Raw genomic sequence first — 18,931 nt, forward strand, 5'->3', positions numbered from 1 at the left:
AGCTATAGGAGTCCCCACATCTTGATAACTTGATGTCCACCAGCCCATATCCGCACGGGGCAGGAATAGGGACAAAAGAATCCCGAAATCTCTAATGGGGATTCTCTGTATCTGTCCCTGGAAATCTTGGGGATGAAATGGGAATATATCTCCCTCCCCGTGCCGCCCCGTTGCCACCCTTAGTCCTAATCACTTTGGAACTAATGTTTGTAGAGCCTATAGACTTGATCAAATTATATGGAAGTAATTTAAGTCCAAAAACATACAATTCAAAGCTACGTATATCGACTAAAAAATAAAGCAACAACCACTTACTGAAAATAAAATAGCGAAAATCAAAATCAGTTCGGTTATATTATTTCTTGGTGTGAAATTACTAGTGGTGAAATGAGGTATATGTAACATGATTAGTGACTCTCATATAGCAGCTTCAATTTCATCTGAGTTCACTGCCACTCCATTCGGAGCATCTTCTGTTCGGAGCTGAGAGGAAACCTCATCGATGGCAGAATTCAATTGATCTATCTTCTCAGTTAATACCTTTCGGGTTTTCTGCAAATCAAATAAACCCAAGTACTAGATGTTGTTAGGAAAAGAGGTATTAAGCACATAAAACTCGCTAAGCATTGTGTGATTGAATGATGATGGCTGTTATTAGCTTAATATTGCTTTGGAATAAGATATGCAAGCACGACCAAGAAACTTCTCAAAATAATACTTCGATGGAGAAAGGAATAGATTAATTGCACCGACGGTCATAAAGGTCAGTGAACGTCATTTTCTTTCAATAAAATTATTGAACTTCACATTTAATTTCAATAGTCATCCCAGCCAGTTTGTGTATAAAAACTCACCAGCATGTTGACGTGGCAAAGAATAAAGTTGACTATATGCCAGGTATTGCCACGTCAATCAAGGACGTTACATCCAAATTGTCTCTCAACCCGTGCTACGTGGCTGCCGCGTTTTGTTGGCACATAGTCAACTGGCATTTGTGTCACGTCAATCCCATAGAGTTTTTACACATAAATCGACCCGAATGACTTTATTGAAATCAACTGTGAAGTTGAGTGATTTTATTGAAAGAAAATAAGTTCCCTGACCTTTATGAAATAGACCTCAAACTTCATAGCCATCGGTGCATTTTACCCAGACAGGAATCAATTGAAAAACATCTAGCAAGTGAGATAAGATTCTTCACAACATCATAGTACCTGATAGAATGCTTTTTTAAGCAAAGAAGAGAAAGGCTGAACTATACGAATGCATGAAATGTGAAAAGCATGGACCACTCTGTTGTATTACCGTCGAGAGTTTATTATAAAGTGAAACAAGCAAGAGAAAAAGCTCACCTCCAGAGCCTTTTCTTCATCATAGATGAATTTGGGAAGTTTCCTCATGATCTCCTTCCTGTCAGTAGCAGCTAATGCCTTGCTAATCTGTACAGGGAAAAAACGAGATTCACTAGCTATTTAACAATACTACTCTTAAGAGAGAGGCAAATCAAATGGGCTAGTCTCCCACTTCCAATAAAAAGCAACTGGATCTAGTATGAGTTAGCGATCAGAGCATATATATGTATAGAACTTATAGCGGGGTCTCGAAAAATAAGTAATTTCTTCTGGGCTTTTATCCTTTTTTTAGGTTCATTGGGTTTTTTATTGGTTGGAATTTCCAGTTAGCTTGGAAAAGTTCTTAACTATGCCATCGGGTGCTTTGAACTATCTTAACAGCAGAATCATCTAACAAGCTATCCCATCAAAAGTCAAACAACTTAAAGTAATGATATATTCATGAGGTGAGTCTCGACACAGCTATTGAAATCATGACAGTAACAAACAAACTAATTAGACCTGAGGCGCGTATACACATCCAAGTGCACCAACTATGAGTCCCCCCAACACAAAGCCACCAACAAAGATACCTGCACTGCTTGGCCTTCCACCATCACTATAAAGCACACAAGAACACAAAGAAGCATAATCAATTGTTAATATTAACTATTAATTCATGATTATTACTTAGACATGTATAAAAGCATGATTTTTTTTAATAGTGTGTGAGAACATGAGCTTTGAATAGTGTGGGAAAGCATGCTTTTGGAATAGTTGGGCATGCAAACGAGTTCTGTGTTCTAATTGATCCTTTAAGGCCTATAAATACATGCAAAGATAATTCATTTATTGATACGAGTACAACAGACATTAAAAGATATTTGGGAAACACCAGGTATAGAATTTTAAGAAAATTCTCTTGTATTGTTCTTGTTGTTTCAAAGATTATAAAACTTCTCCTCTCCCGTGGACGTAGTCACGAATTGGCCAAACCACTTAAATATTTGTGTTGTTGCTTATATCTATTTTTCTTTTCAATTGTTCAAATTAATTTACATAAGCCGGTCTTCATCTCCTAACAACAAGTAGCATAGAGATATAAGGAATAAGGGTCCATTTTGCCCTTATGAATATTGGGGAAGCTCAATTTTGCCTTAATTGTAAAAAACAGCTCAATTTGCCACCATGGTACAAATACTAACTCAACTTTACCCTTTTCCGCAGAATTCCATCACAAATTTTCGCTGGCATCTACTTAGAAAAGGGTAAAACTGAACTAGATTTTTAATCATGGAGATAAATTTGAGCTAAACTTTCTACCATGGGGGCAAATTTGGGCTATTTTGTACACTAACGGTAAAACTCATCATCCCTAATAACCTTAAGGGAAAATTTAGCCCTTATCCCAAATTATAATGCAGATGTTGATTACAACTAGGGAATGGCATCAAGTATCATGAGAAACTAAGCTAGGATTTATTAAACGCATCATTTCTGCTACTATCAAAATCATTTTTTTTCTTTTTTGATAAATTTCAATTAAGGATGTCGTAAAATAGCTCATTTAGCTTCAGGCGGATCAAACAGACAAACACCATACAAGAAAAAGAAACCAGAGTTGATCACAAATTCAAACAACAGAGAATGAAAAAAGTCTGTCAATAGCAACAATAATAATTGACATTAAGATTGTAATTGAATTTCTACTCCTCTTCCCCATCCTTTCTAATAACTAAAAGAGGAATCTCAGTAGTTTGATGTTAATACTACAATGTACCTCTTGGCAGCTCTAACGATGAGTGATCTTCTAGAGGCAGGAAGCTGAAATTTGCCTGGACCATTCAAACTGAATGACAAATTGGTAGAAGCTGAGTTTCGGAGGCATGTGTCTAGTGAGCCTAACATACGGGTGAAACAAAATAGACTGAATTCAGAACATTAATAATAATAAAAAAAGATAATTAAACAGAAAACCATCAAAGCAGGATCCATTATAACATTTCAAAGATGGAAAGCTAAACTACAATTTTCTCCATAAACAGGTAAACTGCACCGACTACGGTCAATGAAATTTGGATTCGGTTTCACAAAAATCACTGGACTTCTTTCAATAAAATCAATTAGCTTCACCTTTGATTTCAATAAAGTACTTCTACCCAATTTGTGTATAAAAATTGCAGGAATGTTCATATCGCACAAATGACACTTGACTATATGCCAATTAAGCATCACAGAGATTTTTTCCAGATTTTTATTGGTTAGGATGTGCCACCAGTGGCTGCCACTTTTCTAACACATCAACCATAAATTGGCCAGAATAACTTCATTGAAGTTTAGTGATTAAATTGAGAGCAAATAAAACTGAGTGACCTATTCGGAAACAGACCTCAAACTTCAATTACTCTCTGTTTATTTCACCTCTCCATATACTATGGGGTCTAGAACGCTCCATGTGAAAGAAATTTCAGGAGTCCTAATAATGTTGCGAATGAACAAAAATCCAGTAAAGCACCAATTATCAAATATCAAATTTACAAAGTGTTGCAGTCAATAATCAACTACAGTACCAATGCTACCCGAAATCAGCCTTCAGTAATTACTTAAAAAGCTCAAAATCTAAAGTTCTTAAAGTCTATTTGAATATTTCTCACAAGAAAAGCTTAGAAAAACTGCAAAATAAAATTTCTATCCATAAGCTAGAATTAGATCTTCCAAGAGTAGCTCGCCCAAAACCACATATCAATGACACAAATGACAGTTGACTATATGACAACTAAGTACCACAGTGGACAAGATGTGATTTTTTTCAGATTATTTTTTTGTTAGGACGTCGCTGGCATTTTTCTAACACATCAACCATAAATTGGCCGAAAAGTTTCTAGCAAATTGGCCTGAATAATTTTATTGAAGTTTAGTGATCAAATTGAGAGAAAATAAAACTGAGTGACCTTTGTGAAACAGAGGTCAAACTTCAATTACTCCGTTTATTTCGCCCTCCATATACTCCGGGCTCTAGAACGCTTTCAACACGTGAAAGAAATTTCAGGAGTCCTAATAATGTTGCGAATGAACAAAAATCCAGTAAAGCACCAATTATCAAATATCAAATTTACAAAATGTTGCAGTCAATAATCAACTACAGTACCAATGCTACCCGAAATCAGCCTTCAGTAATTACTTAAAAATCTCAAAATCTGAAGTCCTTAAACTCTATTTCATACAAGAAAACCTTAGAACAACTGCAGAAGAAAGTTTCTATGCATAAACTAGAAATTAGATCTTGCAAGAGTAGCTCCGCCAAAACCACAAATCATAATCGGAGAAAACGAAAATAGAGAAGATGTATTACCAGGAGAAGGCTGAAGAACTGAATTTCTCGAAATAACCAGAGAATTAGAAATGGAAGCCATTAGAGAGGATGCGAAGGAGAAAGCAAGAGAGAGAGCTTGAAATATCAGGTGAAAGATCGATGATATCTAAGCTTCGCTTTCAGACCGATAAATGATACGCTACATTCTCCTCACTCAATCAACAATGGACTCTTGGAATCTCAACCGTTATTGGATTGGGCCTGTGAAATATATCCGGCCCAATTATGAGCCCGAGGCTGAGATATTTAAGGTTCGGGTCAAACACATGAATATCATACATAACTACAAAATTATAACAAAATCATATCATCAAACTTAATTCTTAATATCATAGCAGGCAGACCTGGATACCAGCCAATGCTAAAAAAGGCAAGGACTGCCGCCCTTGACAGGACGTCGTTAAATCGCCCCTTTTCCGATGTAGGTCCTGAAATATCTCCCCATGCGGATGCACTGGTTGTCACTATGATGGTGGAAGGCTGGGAGATGAAAAGAGTAATGATTGATACTGGGAGTTCATGCAATGTCATCACCAGATGAGCTTTCGCCAAACTCATGATTGATCCCGTACAAGTAGAGCCAACTGTGGTCGATATCTTGGGAGTGACGGGACATACTATCCAAACAAAAGGCCAAGTCACTCTGGATTGTGAGCTTACAGACGATGATCAGGTCTTGAAGGGTGATCTGGAATTTTCTGTCTTGGATGGTCAGTTAGCTTACAATATCATCCTCGGACGGCCCTTTATCTCCGAAGTTGCAGCCCTTATCTCCATACGCCACTTAATACTTTACATTCCCACGGCCAAGGGAGGTGTAATGATCAGAGGTAGTCAAAAGGTGGCCCAGGAGACATATTCGGCATCACTAATGATTCGCCCACAATCTAAGGAGGAAGATGAAGAGGAGCGCGTCGCAATGACCTTGGGCGAGACCGAAATGTACCTTATGGAGGATGAAAAGCAGGTGCGAATGGATAAAGGGCTCAAAGGCGAAATTAAAAATGCAATCACCAAAGTGCTCTGTGAGGCGGAAGATGTCTTCGCATGGAAAGATGAAATTCTCCCAGGAATCAGTCCAGACGTGATCACTCACAAGCTCAACATTCATAAAGATGCAGTTCCCGTGGCTCAGAAGCGGAGAAATTATGGCCCGGAAAGGCAGAAGGTGATAGAAGAAGAGATCACCAAGCTCCAGCGGGCAGACGCCATTGAGGAAGTGCTTTACACACAATGGTTGGCGAACGTCGTTTTGGTGAAAAAAGCAGGCGGATCTTACCGCATGTGCATCGACTTTACAGATCTCAACAAAGCTTGCCCCAAAGACAACTATCCTTTGCCATGTATTGACATGCTTGTAGACGGAACCGCCGGTCACGCCATGTACTCCTTTACTGATGTGAAGTCAAGTTATCATCAGATCCCCATGGAGCCCTCAGATAGAATCAAGACCTCGTTCGTAACACACCAAGCCAGTTATTGTTTCAAAGTTATGCCCTTTGGGCTTAAGAACGCGGGTGCAACTTATCAGAGGATGATGAACAAGATATTCCCAGATAGTAAAGGGGATAACTATTCTGTCTATGTGGATGACATGATCATCAAAAGTACGACCATAGAAAAGCATGAGGACGATATAAAGGAGGTACTGGACGTACTCTGACGCCACAACATTAAGCTGAACCCGGAGAAGTGAGCTTTTGGTGCGACGTATGGAAAATTCTTAGGGTTCATGATCAGCGAAAAAGGAGTTAGCCCAAATCCTGACAAGGTTAAGGCTGTCCTAGAAATGCAAGCACCACGGAATATCAAAGAAGTACAACGCCTTAATGGGCGTATCATAGCCTTGGGCAGGTTTATCTCTTGTTCAGCTCGCAGATGTCAGCCCTTTTACGAGGTCATTAAGAAGCAAAAGGCATTCGAGTGGAATGAGGATTGTGAAAGGGCCTTCGAAGGAATCAAGCGGTTCCTCACGGAGCCACCCATGATGAGTCGACCTTTGAAAGGAGAGGACCTCTACATGTATGTATCAGTTACGGATAAAGCCGTGTGCACGGTCATGATACGAGAGGAGGATGGCCAGCAATTTCCGATTTATTATGTGAGCAAGATTCTGAAAGACGCCGAAACCAGATATTCTAAACTTGATAAAATGGCGCTGGCTGTTGTCACCACGGCAATCCGCCTTAGGCCATATTTTCAGGCGCATACTGTAGTGGTTCGAACAAATATACCAATGAGAAAGGTGTTGCAGAAACCAGATACTTCGGGAAGATTGATGGAATGGGCAATCCACCTGGGCGAATTTGATGTAAGATATGAAAGCAGGTCGGCTTTAAAGAGTCAGGTTCTGGCAGACTTTGTGAATGAATTCACTGATGAAGGGATGGATCATCCCAAGCCTCCAATAGAGGAATGGACAATGTACACCGACGGCGCTTCCTCGGCGGATGGAGCTGGTGTAGGCGTTGTGATCAAGGGTCCCCAATATATAAAATTACGGTACACAGCAAAATTAAATTTCCATGCAACTAATAATGCTGCTGAATATGAAGCTCTGATATTGGGATTACGCCTACTAAAAGAAATCACTCCTGAGCGGATTGTGATCTATAGTGATTCCAAGCTAATGGTCAACCAAGTAATCAAGAATTACGAGGTGAAAGACGAGGTTCTGGCCAAATACGTAGCAGAAGTCAAAAAATTGCTGGATCACCTTGAGACTAAGGAAACTAAATGGGAACTGATTCACGTACCAAGGGAGTCCAACACAGAGGCGGATCATTTGGCCAAAATGGCCTCTTGCGAGGAAAACTGGACAGATCCGGATTGTCCCTTCGAAGTTAAAATAGCTCCAGCCTTCGCCTTAGAAGAAGTATCCCTACTCACAACAGTAAAAGATGATTGGAGATCGGTCATCCGCCAATATCTGCTAAATGGAACCTTACCTGAGGACAAAGAAGAGGCACGACGGATAGTTATGAGAGCGGCTTATTTCTCCATGATCAATGATGGTCTTTACAGAAAATCCTTTAGCCATCCCTAGTTGAAGTGCATTCTGCCGGAAGAAGGACAACAAATCCTCAAAGAGCTACATGAGGGATCATGTGGGGCTCACGAAGCATCTGCCACCATCTTGAAGAAATCCAGGTTAGCGGGTTTTTACTAGCCCACGGCAGAATTGGATGCCCAAAAGTTGGTAGAATCTTGTCACAGTTGCCAGATTCATGCGAATGAATCACATACTGCCAAATATATCCAGAGACCCATCATAGAAGGACGGCCATTCGCCCTCTGGGGAATAGACATCGTTGGCCCATTTCCTCCGACTCGCCGACAGAGGAGGTACGTGGTAGTGGCAGTGGACCATTTCACCAAGTGGGTAGAAGTCGAAGCTGTTTCCTCCATCACTGCAGAACGAATGGTGGAATTCGTCAAAGACAACATCGTGGGAAGATACGGTGTTCCACATACCATCATCACCGATAATGGAACACAGTTTTCAAGGCTTTCTGTGAAGGGTTGGGCATCCTGAACAGATTTGCCTCCGTTTATTATCCCCAGTCCAATGGGATGACTGAAGTTACCAATCGGACGATCGTAAAGGGGATAAAGAAGAGATTGGGAGAGCATGATAAGAAGTGGGCGGACCAGCTGACAAGCGTTCTATGGGCTTATCGCACCACCCCAAGGACGGCCACAGGGGAAACACCATTCGCCCTATCTCATGGTGTCGAAGCCGTGATCCCAGTCGAAATACAGGTCCCCAGTGATAGAGTGGCCTTTTATTGTGAAGAGGACAACGGTAAACGGCTAAGGGAGCATCTAGATCAGATAGAAGATCGCAGGGACCAATCCTATGTGCGCATGGCGGCATATAAACAGCGGATCGCAGCTTACCATGATAAAAACGCCAAGCTTGTGGATCTAAATGTGAGTGATCTTGTGCTCCGAAAAGCTGACAAAGTCCAGTCTCGAGAAGGTAAGGGCAAGTTAGGGCTCAACTGGACGGGTCCATATCAGATAATGGACAAGATTGGATTCGCCACATTTAAAATCCAAGACATGGAGGGCAATACACTGCCACGCACATGGAACCTCCAAAATCTCTGCAAATATTTTATCAGAAAATGAAGTGTACACACGGTCTTGAGTACTCTTTTTCCTTTAATAAGCTTTTTTCCCATATGGTTTTTCTTATTAAAGGTTTTAACGAGACTCACCTATAAGACCTACTTGCTGTAATAAAGCATTTCTCCCATTAATAAACATCATTTGTTCTATTATCTATGTTCTTTTTAAAGTTTATTGCAGCAATATCAATATTCCAATCTTAAAAAGAAATGGGGCATCCAACGCTCTCCACATTTACAACGTATCGCTATCTTATAGCTACTTTCTTTTCGCCTTAAAGACATAAGAACATCAATCTTATGGGCGGATCCGTCTCTAAGCGGATCCCAATCTCCAATAGAGTTAAAACGATCCTTGGACGCAAGGTCTTTACACTCTCTTATCCTTCCCAGAGAAGGATTCACAAGTCCTACGGGCGGATCACTTCACCTCAAAGATAGGTAGCAAATTGATCCCCTGGGTAGCTTTACTTCCTCTAGAAGGAATAGAACAGCTTCTAACCTTCACAAAGGTTCATACAATGGAGTATGGCTGGCCACCTACTCCAAATCCTAGATGCCTATATATATATATCCTTACGCAAACGTAAAGATAAAATAACATAGCTGACATAAAGGATTAAAACAAGTTGTACTTAAAAGAGTTTTTACAATGTCACAAATAAAAACAAACTAAGTAACAATGGGAGCATCCTCCTTCGCGCTTTCCTTGCTCACGGCGCTTGCTTGGGGATCTTCCTTCTCCACATCCACAGATACGCCAGCCGGAGATACCTCCTTATCCACAGAGGATGTGGGACCAAGGGGAAGAGTCTGGTCAAGAATCGGACCTTCATCCGCCTTAGGGGGCACCTCCTCAAGCTCATCTAACGTGACAGTAGTGGACGGCTTGGTTTCCTCCATAGGCCCCTTCATCCATCTCCGAACATAATCACGGAGGTACTCCTTAGCATCTGACATTTTGTCGAATTTCGCCACATCCTCTGGTTCGGGGATGGCGAATTGCGGATCTGTGAAATTAGTCTCAGGATGCGCCAGCGAGAAGTACGCCATGAGCATTTCGCCGTAATAAAAGGCTTGCTCACCCGCCATATATTCAGCTTCTCCAAGGGCGTCCTCATGGCTTTTGGCATCAGACACTATCTTTGCCTTTAACTTCTCAATTTCTGCGTCCCTAAGAACCAAGGCGGCTGTGGCGGAAGCAAGGTTGGCATTAGCGGAAGCGAGGTTTGCATTAACAGAAGCGATATTCGCATTGGCTTCCGCTACCTCTTTCTCTAACTTCTCGATGGTTGCCTTATCCGCCACGTTTTGGAGGAGTTCTGTTTCCATGGTAGGTATGCGAGAATACAACTGTCAAAAACAAACAATTCAGTCAAAAAACAAAAGGGAATGAAGGACCAGTATTTTCCACAAAACGAAATCCTTGCTAAAGGAACTCACCATGAGGAGCTCCGTTTTTACGCATGAATGGAACCAGGAATCTGGTTATGGTTCCTCTGCACTTCGCCCACTTGACCCAAGGCCTCATCCAAATCGTTCAGGATGGATTCATTCTCGAAAGAACCTTGGGCTCCAAATTTGGCGGACCAGTATCCACCAATATCGGGCTTCGCCGTCTACACAAATGTTCGAGGGTCAGAACTCAAGTCCAAAACTTGATGAACAAATAAAGATCAAAGGTAACCTACCTGTGCAATCTCCCCAGCAGGCTTGGCGGACCTCAAGGCATCCGCCATAAGCTTAAGACCTCCAGTGGTGTTAGGCTTCCTCCTCTTTAGTGGCGGCTCAACCACTGTTTCTGCAGGATGTTTTCCAGTATCCGCTTGAGGATTCACCGTTTGATCTTTCTTGCGTGCTTCAGCCTCCAGAAACTTCTTACGCTTCTCTGCTAGAGCGTGATTGACCTTAGATAAACCCCTGCCAAAGAAAACATTAAAGTAATCAAAGTTCACGAAGAAATGAAAGGTACCTTGGTCAAATTGCGTAATCTTTGAGTAAATGAATTGGTCCCCTTCCCGGCGAATCAATGGAATATCACTCATCATGAAAGCTAAGGCATCCGCATATGTCCATGCATCCGCCTTGATCTGCTTCATGAGCTCCGCCACCTTCTCATCACTATCCGTTAAAATTCGCATATCGCCCGCCATATGTAACGGCCTGGGATTCCAAAATGAAAGAAAACCCAGTGGTTCGCCATCTTTTATCTTCACGTAGAAGAATCTCTCATCCCAGCAATGAACATTGGACATGTTGTCACTAAAGGGCGAATACACTCCGAATTTGGCGAACGAAAGATAGGATTCAGACTTCCGTTTTGATGGTTTGTGAAAAGCTCTAAAGATACGACCCGTATATACTACTCCTAAATTTGAGGCGAGGTAGCAGTCTAAAGCGATATCCAACCAGCAGTTGGGATGTAGCTGGCTAACCGTGATGTCAAAGTAGGAGAGGATGTCTGCCATCATCTTTGGAAGAGGAAGTCGGAATCCTCTCTCCACGTGACTACAGTATACTGTAAGGAAACCGCTAGGCGGACAGGAAGGACGTTGATGAGATGCGGCAAGCTGAGTCTCATAGTTCTTGATCCAGGGGAAGCGATTCGCCAGATCCACTAGATCCGCGACGCTCATACGAGACGGAGTAGACTCCGCTCGGGGATTCTTTTTCTTAGGAGGAATTGAAGAAGAGGCCATTATCCCCGGAAACCACCTAGATGCACCGGCCGGAACGGCACCGGAGACAGAAGTAAAAGGATTCGAGTTCTTAGTGGAACGAGTTTGATAATGATTACGCGCCGAGTTACTAAACCCAGCTAAATCAGAGTTAATCGTGCCCTCGGAAGAAGAAGAGTTCTCCGATGACGAAGTAGTCCAACTAAAATCGACTTCTATTTCGGGAGAAGAGGTTGAATTAAAAAGTTCTGAAGTTGATCTAGAAGATGAAGACGAACTTCTAAACATCTAGAGAAAAGTTAAACAAAAGAAAATAAACTTACATGAGAAATCGGAAGCTTGGTGCGAAACTCTGAAAAATTCCCGGAAAAAGCTTCGAGCAATAGAGAAAAAACGAAGAAGTGAAGAAGAAAGGGAAAGCGAGAGAGGAAGAAGAAAGTTTTCTCCTTCCTAGGATAGTGTGTCCACTACACGTGTCATTCATCCATTAGCATTGAACAGTGTGCTCATTAATGCAGGTGTTTATGACGGCGCGCGGAAGATCAAAAGCCCTAAAGGACTTTAAGGGCATTTTGGGGGGGCTTCTGATAACATCGTGATATTAACCCGAGGACTAAAAGGGGTATTCACCTCAGAAACGCCGCGTAGTGATCCCCAAAGGGGAGCTGGCAGGCGGATCTCCACGGATCTGTTCTGAGAGATCCGCTGGCAGACCTATGAGGCGAATCTCTTCATTCACCTGATTCGCCACTATAACGGCTGGCCGCCGACTCGGCCATAAAGATCATTAATGAGTAATCAATTAGCTAACTGCCAGGTTAAAGATAACTCGTAACCGCCATTAATTGAGTATTAATGGAGACTTTCTAGTTACCTGAAGGTTACAACTTCTCAGCTATATATAGCCTGGTTCCCTGGGTTATCAAGGTACACATTCTCACAACCTTTGTCAATTCAGTTTGTTTCCTTGAATCATCTTACTGACTTTGGCATCGGAGCTTCCCCTCGTCGAACCCAACGACGCCCCCACAGGGACGGACGTTGACCAGAATTTCTCTGCTTGTTATCAATTATTATTTTTAATATATTACAAATAGAGGTGGCAATTTCTGACACAAAAACACGATTACAGAGCCAACCCGACTGACACGACACGATTGACACGAAAATCATTTTTCTAGCATTTATAACATATAAAACCATATGGAACATAAATATGAGATAACACGATTTTGACACGAAACACGACAATTGCCAGGTTTAATTACAAATAAAGTATGATTTTACATCATAATTTAAAAATTGTAGACCCAATTTATAAATCTTAAACTATAGAAAATATATCCTAAATACCTAATTTATAAATTCTAATTCTTAAAATAAATTAAAAAGACTGATTTTACTAGTTTGACATAATTCAAAATCATTAAATTTCCCTTTAAGGTTTGATAGGCAATTCTACCAGCCCAAACTTTTTATTACGTGATTTATATAGATTATTTATAATTCTGTACCAAAAATATAAAGGATAAGGTACAAAAATACCTCTAATGTTTACACTTAGAAGCAATTTTATTCATAACATCTAAAATGGTGCAATTTTATCCCTAACGTTGATAAATTGGATCGATTGGAGAAATCATTCATCAAATTGTCTTATCGGTCATGAATCTTGTTATCTACACTTCATATTAACGTCATTTTATCACTCATTAGTAACAGATCACAAACATATGATTAAACGTGAAAAAATTTAAATTTCTTTTTTTAAAATATGTGTTTTGTATGAGTTGGACAAAAAAAATTCAAATATTTTACCGAATTTAAAAATATTAATCTCTAATTCAATTGGTATAGAATAATGAACAAAATATATGTGTTTTATAATAATATCTGGAATTGACCCAACTTGCCAACGTTAGGGGTAAAATTGCTTTTGATCACGTTAGGGGTAAAATTGCACCATTTTAGACGGTAAGAATAAAATTAATCCTGCCCGTAAATGTTAGGGATATTTTTACACCTTATCCCAAAATATAAATATTATTTATAAATTATGATATGATGCAAAATGCTAATTATATAAAAATGATGATTATAATTAGGGTAATTAATTTATTAGTCCTTATATTTTGACAAAACACACTGTTTAGTCCCTGTATTTTCAAAAAGACACGATAAGGTCCCTAACATTTTTTTCGGTGAACTGTTTAGTCCCTAACGTTTTTCTCGGTGAACTGTTTAGTCTCTACCGTTAGACTCTCATGAAGATTCTGTTAGTCAATTTGGATTTGCGTTCTTCTTTTCCTTTATTTTTCTTTCCTTTAAACTCTAATGCATCTGAAATCAACTTTGAGTGTTCTTCTTTATTTTCTTCTTAATCGTTCAAATTTTTAAGCATTGGGTCTATTTTTTTTCTTGTTCTCCATATAAATAGCTTCTTCTTCTAAATTGGATTTTCTCTTCTAAAGTTTGAAGGTAAATAATAAAGGGTAATTTAGTTATTTCCGAATCATAAACGGTAAAAAATCTAACAAACAGACGGAATGACTAAACAGTTCATTGAGAAAAATGTTAGGGACCTTACCATACGTTTTTTAAAATACAGGGACTAAACAGTGCGTTTTGTCAAAATATAGGGACTAATAAATTAATTACCATTATAATTACGATGTTAGAGATACCATTCTTCTTGGTTAGTAACAATAAAATATAATGCTTTGAGAAAAAAAATTAGGGTTTAATACAAATTAAATAATTAAATTTGTAAATTTTTTTTTTGTCGTTTGTCACTAGGGATGACAACGAGTAGTGTACCCGCGGGTACCCGGTACTACCCGACCCTAATGGGACTATCCGTACCCTGTATAAAAGGGTATGGGACGGGTATGAGATCAAAATCATTACCCGTTAGGGTAATGGGACGGGTATGGGAATATCCCCTAGGGTACCCGGTACCCGTTACCCGTCATAAAAAAATTTATATTAATAAATAGCATTGTTTTTTAGATGTAAGACATGAAATTTAAACCCCAACCATTTATTTTTCAACAATTGAGTGATACCACTAAACTACTTCATTCTTATTAATTAAGGTTCAATTTATTCAATTTTTAGATTGATGATTTATTAAATTTATAGTTTGTTAAATTTATAATATTTTTTTAATTTATTGATTCTTAACGGGTAAGGGTACCCGCGTGTCACGACCCGAACCTGGCTATGACCGGCGCATAAATTAAGACTACCTTAACCTATGCTAGCCTCAAATTCAAATTACAAAATACTATTCTTTTATCTGATAAAACCTTATACTGTGATGGAAAAGAAATATATACTACATAATACTCAAAATGTCTCCAAATACGTACAATAACAATATTTGACTAATAATATCCTCCTTCAATATCGAACCCAAATGCCTGCGCAACTATAGAGATCTTAATCTGAAAAAAATATAAAATCAACGTGGCATGAGATTTCCGTCTATGCGAGCGAAAACCTCAGTGAGTGATAATCATAGCACACAGCAGACAAGGAATAGGCAAACACACGGATAAGTTTTCAAATTTGTTTTCAGAATTATCAAACATGATGATGCAGAGAAATAAAATAATATTGTGGTATTTACTCAAATCAAGTAAATCGAATAATAATAACAAATCACAGAAATTCTCAGTAACATCAGAGTGATGATATTCCACATCACCAAAGGCCAGATAACAGACACAGATGGTAGCGCTACCAGATTCAGATACAGAATGTCTTCACCGACCTTATGCATGATTCTAATACAACTGACACAAAGACAAACACATACACAGATAAAACAATGACAAATAATGCAAGCCTAATATGAAGGTCAGTGAGACATGAAAACAGAAAACAGATACAGATAATACTGAGCACATGTACCGGTTTCAAAGTGTACAATTTATATCTCATAATATTTTTCGAATAACTTAAATATCCAGACGGCAGAATTCGAATAAAATTTCAGATTTTCAATCCAAACGGTAACAGATAAATCAATCGATTATCAGAATTAAATATAACCTCAAAAGAGTTTTCCATTTCCAAATAAAATAAATGATATAAAAAAATGTATAAAAGGCCTGTTCCCAGAAGCCTACGCTCTAATGCAGAGAATATTTGACAAATAAGTTTAAGCTCAAGAAAATGTTTTATCATCTAACTAGAATAAGGGCTATTTTGAACAAATAACATTTTTAGAAAAGTTCATCACAACTATCTCAAAGGAACGAAAATAGGAGGTAAATTTAAAAATCGGATGGAATTGTATTTATCAAACCTTTTAATATTAATTACCAAAGGACCGAACAAAATATTTTTATCAAACAGATTTCATGCTAGAGATTTCAAAATCAAACAAATAGTATCATGAACCATAATTACCACTCACCTCGAACTCCAAATAATAGCCAGATCCAAAGCTTAGTTATCAATTTTCCCAATCCATATGAATACCGTCAAATTTCCTATTCAATCAATCCAACTAAAATTATTCCAAATTTTTTTATCATACTTAATAAAATCTACAACCCAAATAAAATTGAGTCAAACTAAACTATTGGGGAATCGAAATAAGTGAATTTTATAATGAATATATGGTTTTTCAAAAAAACAAATAACTAATATAAATTACCTTTTGGTTTGAAGAGTTAGAGCAATTGTTTTCCAACCTTCTCAAAATTGATGATCGTGGCTGGACAAAATTCGTTTTGATGAAAACATAATTTTATAGAAAATGTTTTCGTTTAAAACTGATTTTGTGCTTTATTTATTTGTTAAGAGTTCAAATTGGAAGCTAAAGTCTAGGAGAAATATAAGGTGTAATATATATTAAAATATAATATTAAGATAATAGAAAAAGATTTAAGTAAAACCACTACAGCTTTTGTTTTTTTTCGAAAATAACAATTGTATACAAAAGATATTTTAACAGTTATAACTAAACTAATATAGTATAAATATATAATAATTAATAATTATCTTTTTTTTTTCAAAAGCAAATACTAATATAATTAGTTTAATTTTTGTTTGAAACCAATTAGTTTTATGTTTAAAAACCATATCTAAAATTCGGGATATTACACCGCGGGTACCCGCGAATTAAATGGAAAGGGTATGGGATGCAAAAAGTATACCTGTTAGGGTAATGGGACGGGTACGGGTAATTAAAAAATAAAAGGGTAAGGGTTTGGGAATGACATTACCCGCGGGTACCCTACCCGTTGCCATCCCTATTTGTCACACTTTATAATTATATATTTGAACCAATTAGGTAATTAAATTTGTAACTTTTTAGCGTTTCGATAATCTGAACTGGTCAATTTTAAGTCAATAACACTTTTTTTTTTTTACTGATTTGGCACATTTCACGTTTGATATACAATGTGGGTTTTATTTAAAGTATACTAATTCGGCAAGTAAGTGTCTAAAGGCCTAAAATTGATAAGTTCAGTAGAAAATTAGAAGTTTAGATTTGTAATACGTCTAAATATAAGTTTGGATAACAAACGGTAAAATATTACAGGTTTAATTGATTATGTATTAAATAAGAAACAAAACTTTATTTCTCATGACTTGTTTAATAGTAAAAAGTTTAGATAAGGATAGATCTATGCATTTTTACAATTAGGGTATATCGTAAATTCTGATGAAAATTTACAGTGGAATTTACATATTACTTATCAATTGATATCATATGAAAATATCTTACATACGTATGTCTTTATTCTATGCAAGGATGATCATATGACGGAAAGAAGAGCCTTCGGATCAGACTATATTGGACTGAATAACCAGTAAGACACGTGAACCTGTAAGATCTTCTCGGAATCCTGCTCAGAATAAGATCCTTGATTCACGCCTAGAATTTTGGATCACAGTTTAGACATATTACAAACTCTCTAAATTAGATTAATTGTTCAAGAGTCGACATCTGTCTTCAAGAGAAGCTATGGTGCACACTTTCCATTGACTATTAAATTTACCCCTAATGCCCTCTAAACAGAATCTGATATCACAGTTAAAGTATTGTTAGTGATATTTTCGTAATAATGGTAATTTCAACCTTGCTTTGTCGGTTTTTACAAGCTTGCCAGAGAAACTGATTCCCAAATTAATTTGTATTTTTGTGATTTCCGACTTCTAAAACAAACTATTAGATGAAAGATTCAAGAACTGAAAAAATCTTTCTTGGGATGCTAGTTATACTACATAAAGCTTTACTAGCTCAAGCAATTGCAACTAAAATAAATCAACTCAAATAATTGAATTTTTTATTTTTATTTATGTTAGAAAGTTTGATTACAAGAATAGAAACAATAGAAAGAGGTGAAATGCAATATTTTAAAAACCGGACCGGACGTCGAACCGGATTGCCAACTAGGTCAAGGGTCAATTGGTTCAACTGGTTGACTCGGATTGGTTGAACAGAATGACATCATAAATAATATATATATTTTTTAATTTCATTTAAATTATAAAATTTATTAAGAGTTTAAAATTTTATTTTATGTATATTTAAAATTTAAATGCTAAATTAACTTTGTTTATATTTCAAAAAGATTAATGAAGTTTTTAATAATATTTATTAAAATATATAAAAAATTAATACTAAATAAAATTTTAAATTTTAAGTATCAGTATAATATATAAGTATATATAGTGTTGTTTTTAATTACAAGTTGAAAGCTAGCTTAGTGGTAAGATGTATTTAGTGGTTAAGAGCCTATTCTCGAATCCCACCAAACCGCTCAACCCGGTCGGTTCACGGTTGACCCCAGCCGATTCAAACGGTTCAGTCCGGTTCGTTGAACATATTAAGAACCAGCATCAACCGAACCGGAGACCTGACCGGTTCGCGGTTGCGGTCCGGTCCGGTTTTCATAACATTGGTGAACTGTAATTGAAATATGATAATTTTGTAAAGAAATTATAATCAAAGATAAAATGAACTTGAAGTTTGAACGAAGTAAGAACTTGAAAATAACGACGAACTTTAATAAACTTGAAGATTCTTGTGGAAATTGTTGAAATCTTAGACATGGACTTGAAAATTGGCAAGTTGGTAACCTTAATCTAATACGATGAAGCTTGATGCGAATGTGATAAAACTTAAGGAATGGACAAAGCAAGTGATATGCGCAGATTAAAAGAATAAGAAGAATAATAAGACTAGAAAAGAGTTTTGGATTTTGGATTTTGATATGTTGTTGTGTCGTAAAACTTTAAGCGGAAAATCAAGCCTTTTAGAGTTGCTACCTATACAAATCCGTTGGAAGCAGGGTCATCCACAACTCCACTTTGGTTGAAATTTTTATGCCACGTCCTCCTCATCTTGTTGAACCAGGATTCCACTTCAGAAAGTGGATTAGAGTTGGTTAAGGC

General features: G+C 37.7%; 1 protein-coding gene across 1 annotated transcript; it reads right to left on the reverse strand.

Annotated features, from left to right (window-relative positions):
* Positions 1-296: 296 nt before the first annotated feature.
* Positions 297-4,842, reverse strand: LOC136200751 (uncharacterized). Its single transcript, XM_065991177.1, has 5 exons — positions 4,684-4,842; positions 3,112-3,232; positions 1,854-1,950; positions 1,353-1,439; positions 297-552 (listed from the first exon to the last, which is right to left on the reverse strand). The coding sequence occupies exons 1-5, from the start codon at positions 4,742-4,744 to the stop codon at positions 418-420; spliced, it is 501 nt and encodes a 166-aa protein (XP_065847249.1). The 5' UTR covers positions 4,745-4,842; the 3' UTR covers positions 297-417.
* Between the last annotated feature and the right edge of the window lie 14,089 nt (positions 4,843-18,931).

Source organism: Euphorbia lathyris, chromosome 7 (genome assembly GCF_963576675.1).
Source record: "Euphorbia lathyris chromosome 7, ddEupLath1.1, whole genome shotgun sequence".
Taxonomy (NCBI): domain Eukaryota; kingdom Viridiplantae; phylum Streptophyta; class Magnoliopsida; order Malpighiales; family Euphorbiaceae; genus Euphorbia; species Euphorbia lathyris.

Coding starts and splice junctions, on each gene's coding strand:
- LOC136200751 (XM_065991177.1), bottom strand. CDS start 4,744: ATGGCTTCCATTTCTAATTCTCTGGTTATTTCGAGAAATTCAGTTCTT. Junction 1,951..3,111: donor ATCGTTAGAGCTGCCAAGAG/GTACATTGTAGT, acceptor TGTGCTTTATAG/TGATGGTGGAAGGCCAAGCA. Junction 553..1,352: donor ATGAAGAAAAGGCTCTGGAG/GTGAGCTTTTTC, acceptor TTTGATTTGCAG/AAAACCCGAAAGGTATTAAC.